The sequence below is a fragment of the Notechis scutatus genome, chromosome 3 (assembly GCF_049901735.1).
Source record: "Notechis scutatus isolate UNSWTSFEM ecotype Mainland chromosome 3, rNotScu1.2, whole genome shotgun sequence".
In the NCBI taxonomy this organism is placed as follows: domain Eukaryota; kingdom Metazoa; phylum Chordata; class Lepidosauria; order Squamata; family Elapidae; genus Notechis; species Notechis scutatus.
The window spans coordinates 169,030,863-169,043,468 of record NC_142011.1 but is presented as its reverse complement, the minus strand read 5'-3'; the positions used below and the strand labels follow the sequence as shown (position 1 = coordinate 169,043,468).

Sequence of the window (12,606 nt, the reverse complement as noted above, 5' to 3'; positions counted from 1 at the left end):
ACAATTTTGTGTACTATGCTTAGATTGGACTGCAGGCAGTGCAGTTCCAGATTGTCCAAGCCCAAAATTTCAAGCCTGGAGGCATAGGGAATTCTATTGTAAATAGAGGAGTGGAGTACTCTTCTTGAGAAATACCTCTGAACCCGCTCAATCATATTAATGTCTGATACACAGCGTGGGTTCCAGGCAGACAAGCTGTATTCAAGAATTGGTCTGTATGCCCTAGTTAGCAATTCAATGTTACTAGAGAAGAAGCTTCTATATCTCTATATATTATATATCTATATATAGAAGAAAAATCAATCTATATCCCAAATTCAACTGCTTAAATTTAAGTAAAATCCTATGTAGTTAATATTGAAGCTTTGGTGATAAATTTTATAATATTTATAGAAGTAAAATTACTTTGCTATGATTGGAACTTAATGCTAGGAAAAATGTATTTTAGTTATATTTGCCATAGCTGTTTACAAAGTGCCTTAAATATATCTTTGAATCAGAGGTGATCTTCAGCAGGTTCTGACCAGTTATGGAGAACCGGTAGCAGAAATTATGAGTATTTGGAGAACCAGCAAATACCAGCTCTGACTGGAGATTTTACAGTATCTTTCCCCAAGCCATGCCCATAGAACCGGTAGTAAAAAAAATTGAATCCCCCCACTGCTTTGAATCATTTTATTTTATCAAGAATTACTGAGGTAAATTACAGAATGCAACTGCACGAAATGAACAAAAATAGTTTAATAGCTCATACAGTTTGAGAGGATAATGCAGCTATTATTCCACAGCTGGGAAGTCAGTTTGCCAGTAAAACTACCTTCTACCTTCCAATATCTATTCAAGATTAACAGTGTTAAACTCAAATAGATAGATAAAAGATGTTGGATAGATAGACAGACAGACAGACAGACAGACAGACAGACTATATCTATATATTATCAATCAATCAATCAATTTATTTATCTGTCTAATCTCAGATATAGGAACATTCAGATGATGAGGGCTTTTCAAGAAGTGGACACAAATTTCTATTCTCTAAGAAAGATGGGCAATTATTTAACAAATATTAGGTTTGTTATCTTGGGTGATGTATAGTGGTTCAAACTCTTAAATTCTCCACTTATTTTGAATTATGTAATAACTGTTTGAGATGGTTTCTTGTTTATGTATTTATTCATCCATTTAATCACTTTACATAGCCACCTCTTTTGCAGTTGTGACTGGTCTTAATATTTTTTTTGGTTGAAACTTCACTAGTATAAACTTAAGGGTATAAATCTTGCCCTAGTTGCCAGCTCTGAACTATTCTGTAACATTAGCATGGATTTCAGGATTTTTTGTTTGTTTGTTTTTTCTTTTTATTTAGTCCTTGCCATGCATGAAAATGTTTTAAAGTGCCCCACTCCTGGATGTACAGGAAGAGGACATGTCAATAGCAACCGCAACACTCACAGAAGGTAATCGAAGTCTGCTTCCATTGGTGATAATCTAGTATCTTCAAAAATGGTATGTTTTTTGTAAATATCTGTCACTTCATATAAAGCAACAATATAGGTAATCCTTAGATAATGACCATTTATTCAGCAACTATTTGAAGTTACAATGACACTGAATAAGGAGACTTATGGCAGGTCCTTGAAGTTATGGCTATTGCAGCATGCCCACATTCACATGATTGGGATTTGGGCACTTGGCAACTCACAGTTATAATTATCACACTGTCCTGTAGTCATATGATCACCATTTGAGACCTTCATTGCTGGCTACTGACAAGAAAATTCATGGGAAAGCTAGCAGGAGATCACAAATGGAGATCTTGCAGCAACATTGAACCTGACAACTGTGTGGGATTTTCCTAAAACCTGAAACTGGGACTGTTGTAACTGTCATCATAAATCAGCATAGTCACATGATGTCACACTTTACAATTGCCTCACTTAGCAATGGAATTCCTGGGTCCAAATATTGTAGATAACTGAGGACTATCAATATAACCTTTTAACTCCTGAAAGAAAACTTCCTTACACAAACATCTTCAGTCAAATGAAATATTTTTAGTTTTCAAGGTTTTTACTGAAAGACAATGACACATATAATTAATTCTCCTGTTGAAATTAATGAAAAAGATAAGTACCTAATTGAAGAAATTATGTTATTTCATTTTACAGTATTAAGATGTGTTAGAATTGAATCAAATACATTTATTCCTAAATCATAATCTATTGACAACTCCACTTAAGAAAGTCAGGATGCCAATATAAATACGTGCTATGCAAATGTCAGATAATGTATGCCCTCCCCATTTTTTTGCTTTCAATTATATACTTACTGTATATATACTTTATACAGGAATGTGGCATCATCTTCATTTCACATGAAATCCTAAATGTAAACTGGATATTAAAACATCTAAAACCACAAAGAATTTAAAATTAACCATACAAAGAACCATAAAGATTGATCAAGTGATCAGTTCTGAATAGTGAAAATATCTGATTTGATTCAAACTTGATATACTTTGGCATACTGATTTACTCTTCTAAGAACTTATGATCCATTTATGATAGACCATGATTTAATTTAGTGCATTAAAATCATTGATAAGGTATACTTGGCTGATTTCCCAGAGAAACAAGTATTATATCCCAAAATGTTCAAGATCAAGATTGCTACTAGAGAGGTCAAAGATCTTACAAGTCTAAAGAGATAATGATGTTATGGAAGTAATGAAATAATTGTGTTTGCAACACTCAGGTGGAAAGAATGGACAGCCTCCTTGTATGTGAATGGGCATGGGAACTTAGCTGAATTAAAATCATCAGGGGATGTATAGGAGAGGAAGATCTAACAGGCAAAATAGCTTGAAAAAGAAGATATAGCTAGATTTTAAAGGCTGTTATAGCAATTGACATGATAATCAGAATAAAAAGGGCAACGAGCTGAATAATATTTTATTTTTGATGCAAAACACATATTAGAAATCCTAATACCTCTGAGTATAAATTGTTAACAATTACTTTTGTATGACAAATATTTTCAATAGTCTTTCTGGATGTCCAATTGCTGCAGCTGAGAAAATGGCAATGTCTCAGGAAAAAGGTCAACATGAATCACTCAAAACAGGGCAGTGCCACGATCAGATCTACAGGTAAAAAATTTAAATCATATTTATAGTAGATTCATTCTGGAAAAAGACATTTATAATTAATATTACATTCATACTATAATTTGTAATGTTCTGAAATATTTTGAATTGATAGTGTAGGTAGAAGTTCACAGATATTAAGTTAATACATTATAAAATGTAAAAGGTGCAGATGAGACCTCATTATTCATTATTATAAACAATATATTCCTAATGCACCCCCAAACCCCTGAGAATTTTGCTACTGAAATTCAATAACAATTTGGATGATCTAAGCACCGTAATAGCATTTAGACTTATAGACCACTTCACAGTGTTTTACAGCCCTCTCTAAGCAGTTTATAGAATCAACATATATTGCTCTAACAATCTGGGTCCTCATTTTACCAACTTCAGAAGGATGGAAGGCTGAGTCAACCTTGAGCCGGTCAGGATCGAACTGCTGGCAGTTGGCAGAGTTAGCCTACAATACTGCATTCTAACCACTGCACCACCACCAAATGCTTGCATTTACACTCATCATGTCTTGCCACCTGAAAGATCACCACAACCCACCAATTGACCATGGTTACTATGCAGAGAAATTGGGACTTATTTCATTTATAAATCTATTTGTTATAAGTACTCTTTGATTTACGATCACAATTGAGCCTAGAATTTATGTTGCTAAGTGAGAAATTTGTTAAGTGAGTTTTGCCCCATTTTATGACTTTTCTTGCCACGTTTGTTAAATGAATCACTGCAGATGTTAAATTAGTAACACGATTGTTAAGTGAATCTGGCTTCCCCATTAACTTTGCTTGTCAGAAGGTTGCAAGAGATTGTCGTGACCCCGGGACACTGCAACCATCATAAATATGAACTGTCTGTCAAGCATCTAAATGAAAATCACGTGAGCATGGGGATGCTGCAAAGTTTATAAGTGTGAAAAATGGTCATAAGTCACTTTTTCAGTGGCATTGTAACTTTGAACGGTCGCTAAATGAACTGTTGTAAGTTGAGAACTATCTGTACTAACTCAAATTCATTATTTTTTAGTATTAACTCATATTCATTAACCTATTTATATTCAGAATACCATTAAATTTCTTATTTATTACAAAAAGTATAAAGAAAATGTATGATATATTAAAATGTATAAAGGGAGGGGGAAAGCCCACTCTACACAGGGAAGACCTAGATGAAAAGATATGTCTTTAGGAGGTACCCTCTAATTTCAAAGGAAAGCCTTCCAAAGAATATTTGCTACCACTAAAAAGACTGAAATGTCTGGAATTTCTGACAATTCCCAGTTGAAATCAGCAGTAAGACCTCTCAAGATGACCATAGCGATTGTACAGATTTATTAAAGGAAAGATAGGCATATTGAGATTATGATTCCAAGTTGTTCTGAGCTTTATAAAGAAGTCTCCCTGCACTTGAGTTCACATCCACATCCATATCTTGCCATGCCTTTCTTCCAGAATGCTGTTTGACATGTCAGACTAGTCCATAACCCTATGCTTTTGTGGTGATCTTCCATTCAAATAAAAAGCAGGTCCAAACCTGCTTAGCTTTTTCAAAATCATCCAAGGTCAGTTAGGAGATGCCATCTGTTGTAACTCAGGGCATTATAAGCCAGTACTAATTGGCATGGTAGCTAATGGGTAGCCAGCACTGTAGCTTCAATATATGAATACTATAAATATGGCTAGGAGCCCACCAAGAAGACTGGCCACTCATCTGCATCTTCCAGGACAGAAACAAAGAAGCCCCACATATAGTTTATTTCAGGAATCCAAATGTGAGCTCACCTACTCTTGAACAACAATTACCAGGCTATTCTTTTCCAGAAAAGGGACTGGTCTTTTCCAGAAGTATGGACAGCTATGAAGGATTCAGAATGATCGATGGCATGTAGGGAAAAAAACAACTGATGCTGGCAATGCTAGTGTTACCATCACCAACACTAGAGAGAAATTCAAAAGAAACTTTGAAACTTTGAAACTTCCTGACAAAAGTAAAAAATGCAAGGGCCTTTCTTTTAGGTATATGGTAAATGCCAGGTTGGTTCACAATATAACTAGTTATCCATTATTTGGGTCAAGATAAAGAACTGACCTAAAGGAATAAATTCAACTCAAGTTTATAATTCTAATTTCTCAGAGAAACACCAACCAAGGGTAGGTGTGGAGCACTAAATTTAGGAAAAGACATAATAGATGAATCAGTCAAAGCTGGTAACAGGTATGCCTAAACAAAAAACCCACTACATTTTTTTGCTTCAGCTGTGAGGAGATTTATGGTGAGAAAGATAATTCTGTAGATCAGGGGTGTCAGACTTGTGCCCCACAGCCTGGATGCATCACATGCTGGCCCTGTCCCCACCCAGTTTGGCAAAGGGGGGAAAGTCCGATATGTCGTGTGATGCCACTGTGACAATGTGAATTTGACACCCTTGCTGTAGACTAATGTTTCTCAAGCTTGACAGCTTTAAGCATGCTGGCTGGGGAAATCTAAGAGTTGAAATCTGCACATCTTTATTTAGAAGAAAGGACCTTTAAGAAAATATATGAACAATATTCATTTTTATATCTTACTATTTTATCTTTCCTAGTTCTAAACAGTTAGTTCTTATCTGCATCTCTAACAAATTACTCTGTCAGGTGTATCTCTGTTAGAGAATGAATCTAATAATAATTGTTATTATTCTGATATTTTATGTCTTCATTGTGAAGGACAAACTTGGTGAAACATTTTGAGTTATCTCAGTACAGCTGCCGATCTGCCCAAGCACTCCCTTCCTCCAGAATCACTTTTACAAGAGAGCAAGAGAAATATGGGAAAGTACCCTTTGACTATGCTAGCTTTGATGCCCAAGTCTTTGGCAAATGCACAATGATGCCAACTATACAAGGACAAAAGCCCACACAATCCTTTGAATGTAAGTAAGAGACTGACAAAATTAAACTGGTTTTTTGTTTGCTTGTTTTACCTCCCAGGGTGTACATACCAAGCAAAACAAGTTATAGTTAAAAGTTTCACTATGGTAAAGGAGGAGGGAGGGAGGGGGGGAGGGAGAGAGGGGGAGGGGGAGGGAGGGAGGGAGAGAGAGAGAGAGAGAGAGAGAGATGATTCCTCTAATATTTGTATTGTGATCTCCTGTAATCCTTTATCTGATGTACTGGTTGCTTATTGGCTGCTCTTTGCATTTGTCTATACAATTCTGTGGTTAAATTATCCATCTACTTTTACCTCTTTGCTCAGTCCTCCTGCTGAAGAAGTTTCAGTGCAGCTTGCTTAAATAAATCTGTAGTTGAGGTGATTTTAAAAAAAGATTTTTTTGAAATGGATACAATTTTAGCTATCTCTAAAGAGAAGGTGAACATAATCCTCAAAGTATAAATTTTACTTCCTCTAAATTTAAAACCTTATTTTACAGAATATTTTTCAGAATCTCCCAATTAATTATGCTTGCTGCCTTGAGTTAATCAAAATATTTTTAAAAGGCAGATAGAAATCTAATAATAATAATAATTGACAGAAACATCATCAGTCAGTTGCAAGTTTACTTGGAACAGCTTACAACCTGTGAGTATAACTTAAACACCATCAAACAACAACATCTGCTTATCCCAGGTCCTTGGGAAGGACTTGATCAGAGGACAAATGCCAAATCCAATCTAAACATCTGGTGGACTGTGCAATAAACCATAATAATAATAATGAGTCTTTGGCTTCATATTTCTTAAGAGTATCCAACGCTTTGGCAACATGATTTTCAGTGCATAGTTGGGAGAAGATACTGATAAACTATGTGTCATGCACATTTTGAAAACTCATGTTCTAGGGCGTTATTAACTAGCAAATCCAGTTGATTACTGAGATACAGATAGACACAATATTGTGTTGTACCCCACATGAATTGCCATCTTATAAATATCTACTTTTAAATTCTTGGTTAAAGATACAATTATATAGGAACTTAACTGGCAGCACACTTAAACTGAATAACTGGAACTCAACTGCATTCTAAGTGGTTGTGCAGTTGATAATATGAAAATGATAATACATCCCAAGAGATTCAATTCAAGAACCAAAATGAATATTGCATGAACTATTGAGTTCAGGCTAAACATATATAAAATATTAATAAAACTTTTTTAAAGAGACAAAACTCTACCAAAAAGCAGGAATGTCCATGAGGGAGGGCTTAAGAATTTGCTAGATGGCAGGCATGGCATCATAATCAGATTCTACAAAGTTTCCTTCACATGGCATTAGAACATTTTAGGAAATGGATTTACAATGTTGTCCTCTACTGATTTTGGAAGTACCTGAACATTTATATGACAACACCATCTAATGTTTTAAATCTATTAATTTCTGAAACTTAAAAAAAATGTTGAGTTTTGTGTCAAGAGTAGCTTTTATTTCATATATTCTTTGTCTATTTTACTGTATGAACTGATTGCCTTTGTCCCTTTAATAGGAGGACAGTTGCATAGAACTACTTCTAATCAAATCTCTCTTCAACAGCAAAGCATTTTTCAAATCCAGGGAAATTTACTAATCGGCAGCCTACTGCTAGCGCCCACACACAGAGTCCTTGCCATGCCAGCTCTTATCGCTACAGTCAATGTAGTGAAGACACCCACATAGCAGCAGCTGCTGCAATTCTGAACCTTTCCACCCACTGTAGGGAAGCTACAGAGATCCTCTCCAGCAAACCACGGAGTCTGTCTGCCAAGGTAGGCAAATCCAGAAACCTGGAGGGTGCGTTAGCTACTGAACTGTGTGAATAAACTGTCTTTCATATTAGTGATTGCATTCAATTGTTTCCCCTTCCTACCCCTGAAAAGAGCAGCATCTTTCTGAGTATTCCTTTGAAAAGTGAAAGGACCATGTTCTGGAGAGTTGTCATAAATGGCTTCTACATGGAAAAGAACTATGGAAGGACATGGTGCAAAACTGGTTTAAAAGGCTTCTTCTCACATGAAATAAAAACTACTATAAAATTAATCAAAATATTACGAGATTCAAGTTTGGATACATTGGAGATATATACAGGTTTTGGTGAGATGGTGATTGACGAAAATGTGTAGCTGTTAACTTTTTATTTTAATTAGGCTTTTTTTTCATTGATTATAAGGCAACGGATTCATTGTTTTTGTTGTTTTGTTACTTAATAAAATAGGATTCTCAACCTTCTTCTAGATTTGCTGGACTTCAGTTTTGCTAAGGAATCCCAAAAATGTTTAACAAGGCAGTCTTGCTAGTAGGCAAATTAGGTTGCATTAGTATCATTCACAACTAATGTAGTAGCAAGAACATCATTAAATAGTGCCAGTAGTGCCTTGAACAAGCACATTGAGAAGGTCTTGTAGAAAAGATGAACAGGCAAAGATGTGTAGAGCTAGATAGGTTAATAAAGAAGTATTATACAGTGACATGTCTTTGGGCTGGAAAAGATAAATGACTTTTCCCAGTCCTTATACTAAACACTTTAGCCATAGTTCTCAGTCTTGCTATCTGAGCAGCCATTAATCTGGTGCCGGAGGATCTTCTTGAGTAAGATTGTTTCCTTCTGGCAAATGTATCATTTTAATAGCATAGCAAAATATGGAAAATCAATTGAAGCTCACAGACGTTCAACAAGAATATTCTACTTTGCCTTTTCCAAAAAACCAAAGAAGTTAAGAGTCTTATTTTCTAAGCCCAATTATCCAGGCAATTTCTTTTTAACAAGTTTTATCTGGAGCCACAATTTTATTTACTACCTTGGACCAAGAAAGTATTGTAGTATTAGCTATGGCAATCCCTACTCTCATCCCACTGTGTGGAAAGAGGTTGATGCCAGAAGCAATATTAAACTGCTGCCCCCACCTTTGGCTGACCTTAGAAACAGACCATTCTTGCCAAAGAACAGTAATTGTGTGTGTGTGTGTGTGTGTGTGATGTTCAATTACACACCTGCTTTGTATTTGCCAAAGAGAATGTGATTGAAGCAATTCCTAGTCACAACTGGAGCACATAGTAAGGATAACGAGCGTACAAAAAAGTTTTTAATATACAGTTAAAATATAATATGTTCTTCCTCTGTCAGTTCTTACTTTTGCCAAACTTCCACAGAGAAAACTGACAACCAGGGTTACAGAAGGGCCAAGAAAATTAGTTTTTGACTAAAACAAAGCAAAGAAAGGTTGAAAGAGATGGATTTGCCAGAATCAAACATATTCTTTTTATTTTGTTAAAATAATATCCCTTTTAGAGAAATTGAGATTTTAAACAGGATAATATACATTATGATTTTTTTGTTGCTTATGTGTGAAAGAAAAAAAAACATGATCCAAAACTTATTCTAAAACTGTATGGTTTTATTTGTGTGATAATCACTCTGATTTTCAGTCTTGTCTCCAAAAATATTTATAATTTATTTTTAATTATGCATATAATTTTCTCAGAAGGTATTGTTATTACATTTAAAATAATATAAAGCAAGGAATCTAAAATTCTGTAGTTCCCTCTCCACTGAGCTGGGAACATTTTCTGTGAAATAAAAAATAAAAATGAATTTGGGAACTAGCTTTCCTCTCCAATGTTTTTGCAGAGAAAAAGTGCTAATCTAACAGCTCATAACTCATCGAAACTACGATAAGGAGAAAATCTCTCAATAAGCCACATACTTTAATCTAGCAAAGAGAGAGACACAGATGGACAGAGAAAGAAAGAACCAAGCAAAATTATTTAGATTGTTTATCATGCTTTTCTATTGTGTATTTTCTGTTCACCATCATCCAATAAAAAATTATCTTCATGTGGAAAATTATATGAGGAAAAATGACTGTCCACTTTCAAACTTAACCTCAAGAATGAGAATAAATTTAGTGAGGCTTATATTAATAATTTAGTTGTAATGCTTTTACATTGTTGTATAATTAATTCCTAAATTGCTTTTAATGCACTTAGAAATAAAGCATCTTTCATTGAAAAAAATACGTGTTTTGATTAACCTATCAAAACAATATAATGAAACTTTCTAAAGTTTGAGATCTTTAATCTGTTTTTATAACAGATTTTAAGGGATTTTTTATTTCCATGTTAAGAAAAAATAGAAGTGATCTGTAATCAAACTGCGTATTTATTTAAGAACACAGATCTCCGTAACTTAGTTTTCTGTATGAAATGAAGCAAGGAAGAAATCAACATCAATGAAATACAACATATTTAAATGCAGAGTTATGAATTCTTACAAAGAATTCTCTGGATCAGTTTGAATAACCAAATAAATTAAACCAGATTGTGCTCAAAATCTTACATTTTCTATCACTACATGCAAAAGATAGGGCACTTTTCCAGCATTGTTTTTAATGGTTCCAATACATTTAAATAATTACAAATGGTTCAATATAAATATTTTATATTATAGGCACCACAGTAGAATATGAGCTTGAATCACCAATTTATCCCCAGATTTAAAGAAATTGGTTGTTTAGTTTGCGTTAGAGAGTGTTCTGAAAAAGATTTAGGAAATGGTGACACACTTAACTTCCCTTCTATTTAAATTCTTGGAAATATGCCTGTTGTGATATCACTTCTTGCCACAGTTTTGTCTGATATGATCTCATACCTTGTGTAATTGCAATTCAAAGAAGGAGATGCATGCAGTATATTTTATCTTTATCTTTCTGTGGTGTTTTGCCAAGAAATCTATTTAATGTTTGGGTGTCCCCCGCACAGGTTTAGACAGAGTGGCATATGTGTACTGTATCTTGAAAGAAAACACAACAGGAAAACAAACAGCATGAAATATTTAGCAGAACAAGCATATCTGATGTCTCTTAATTATGCCTGGTGCTGAAACTGATGAATAGATAACAAAACAGAACCCAGGAATCTGGATTGTGGTATTAAGGTATATTTAAATATAAGTCAGGGATACCACTGCAGTCAATACATTTAAAGCTGTTACACTGCAGTATAAATGCTGAGCAGAATAATTTATTTTAAATTTTTTTTAAAACTAATTCTTACAGTTTACTTTTTGATGATTATTTTTTTAATCGACAGATTTTTAATTAAATAGAATAGCATGAGACATTAGGCATTTACAGGCCCAATCAATGAATTTTGAGTAAATTTGTTTGGTTAAATTTGTCTCATATTCTTAATTGATGAATGATGAACAGTAATGGGATTTAAATGCTGAATGGCCAAACCATCAGGATGGAGCTTATAACTATCTGGGTATTTTATAGTTGTATAATATCAAGCATGGACAAGTTAAAATATGATTAGTAAAGAATACAATTGAACAGTGGAAACACCACCAAAGCCATGAATTCCTTAGCCATACCTGTGATATGATACACTGCTGGAATTATGAACTATCTACAAGCTCATTTGGACAGTTTGGACTAAAAAACAAGAAATTGATGACTATTCACTATGTATATCATTCCTGTAATGATATTGATAAATTATACCCATCCTGCATAAATGGAGAAAGTTTATTTCAAGTCAAACAAACAGTCAAAGAAGAAAAGCCTGCATTAGCTGATTATGTAAAAGATGGCCAAGAACAAGCACCGATGCAAGTTAAAAATTGGAACTTATTAAATGTACAGGAAATGAACATGAACATTGAAATTTAATAAAAACAAGAATAAAATACTAACAAGGAGAAATATTCCATGGTCAATTTTTACAAAAGATGAAGGGAAAATGGATAAAGATAAAACCTGGCAATGGTTTACAACTGGAACATTAAAAAAAGCAACTGAATGCTTAATTTTGACTGCTCAAGAGCACGGCATTTGAACTAATGCAATTAAGGCCAAAACTGAAAAATCATCAAACGATTCAAAGTGCAGATTGTGCAAAGATACAGAAGAAACAGCAGATCATACACTCAGTTTGAGCAAGAAAATCACGCTACATAATAAAGTCGCCAGAAAACTGTTTTGGTCGCTTTATTGTGAAACATGATGCACAAATAGAATAATGAATTATTGGATTAGACATATTTTAAATGTGGTGTTATAAGACACATTTCTGCAGGAGTTCGTATTGTAAAAAAATATTTTCGGGCAATAATAGTCTGAAATGTGATATGACCATTGGCTCAGATTATTTTAAAAGAGATAGATGTATGTAACTCAATGATTAGAAATTATTATGAACAATATGTATATACGAATAATTATTATGAATTATACGTATATCCATATTATTGCGTTATACCTCTGGTACTTTATTTCTGATAGAAGGAAACAAAAATATTGCTGATGAAATGCAACTGTTGATAGTACAGAAGCAAGAAATTGATTCCGCTTCATTCCTCTTGTAAATTTTGTTGAAACATCAAAAGCTCACTGTGGAAATAGGATACCAGACTAGGCAAGTCCTTGACTTAATTTAGCATAATTCTTATATGTGCCATGAGATTTGTGTTCCATACTGAGATTATAGGATTGAGTAGG

General features: G+C 34.1%; 1 protein-coding gene across 2 annotated transcripts in view; it reads left to right on the top strand.

Moving 5' to 3' along the window:
- Nucleotides 1-12,606, top strand: part of ST18 (ST18 C2H2C-type zinc finger transcription factor) — a 154,562-nt gene that overhangs the window by 107,548 nt on the left and 34,408 nt on the right. For both annotated transcript variants that reach the window (XR_015748895.1, XM_026670296.2), the window contains exons 8-11: nucleotides 1,367-1,457; nucleotides 3,044-3,148; nucleotides 5,863-6,068; nucleotides 7,664-7,875. Coding sequence is in view for 1 of the 2 variants with exons in the window: in XM_026670296.2 (XP_026526081.2) it covers nucleotides 1,367-1,457; nucleotides 3,044-3,148; nucleotides 5,863-6,068; nucleotides 7,664-7,875 (614 nt within the window). In the remaining variant the exon portion in view is untranslated. The remainder of the gene's footprint in view (nucleotides 1-1,366; nucleotides 1,458-3,043; nucleotides 3,149-5,862; nucleotides 6,069-7,663; nucleotides 7,876-12,606) is intronic.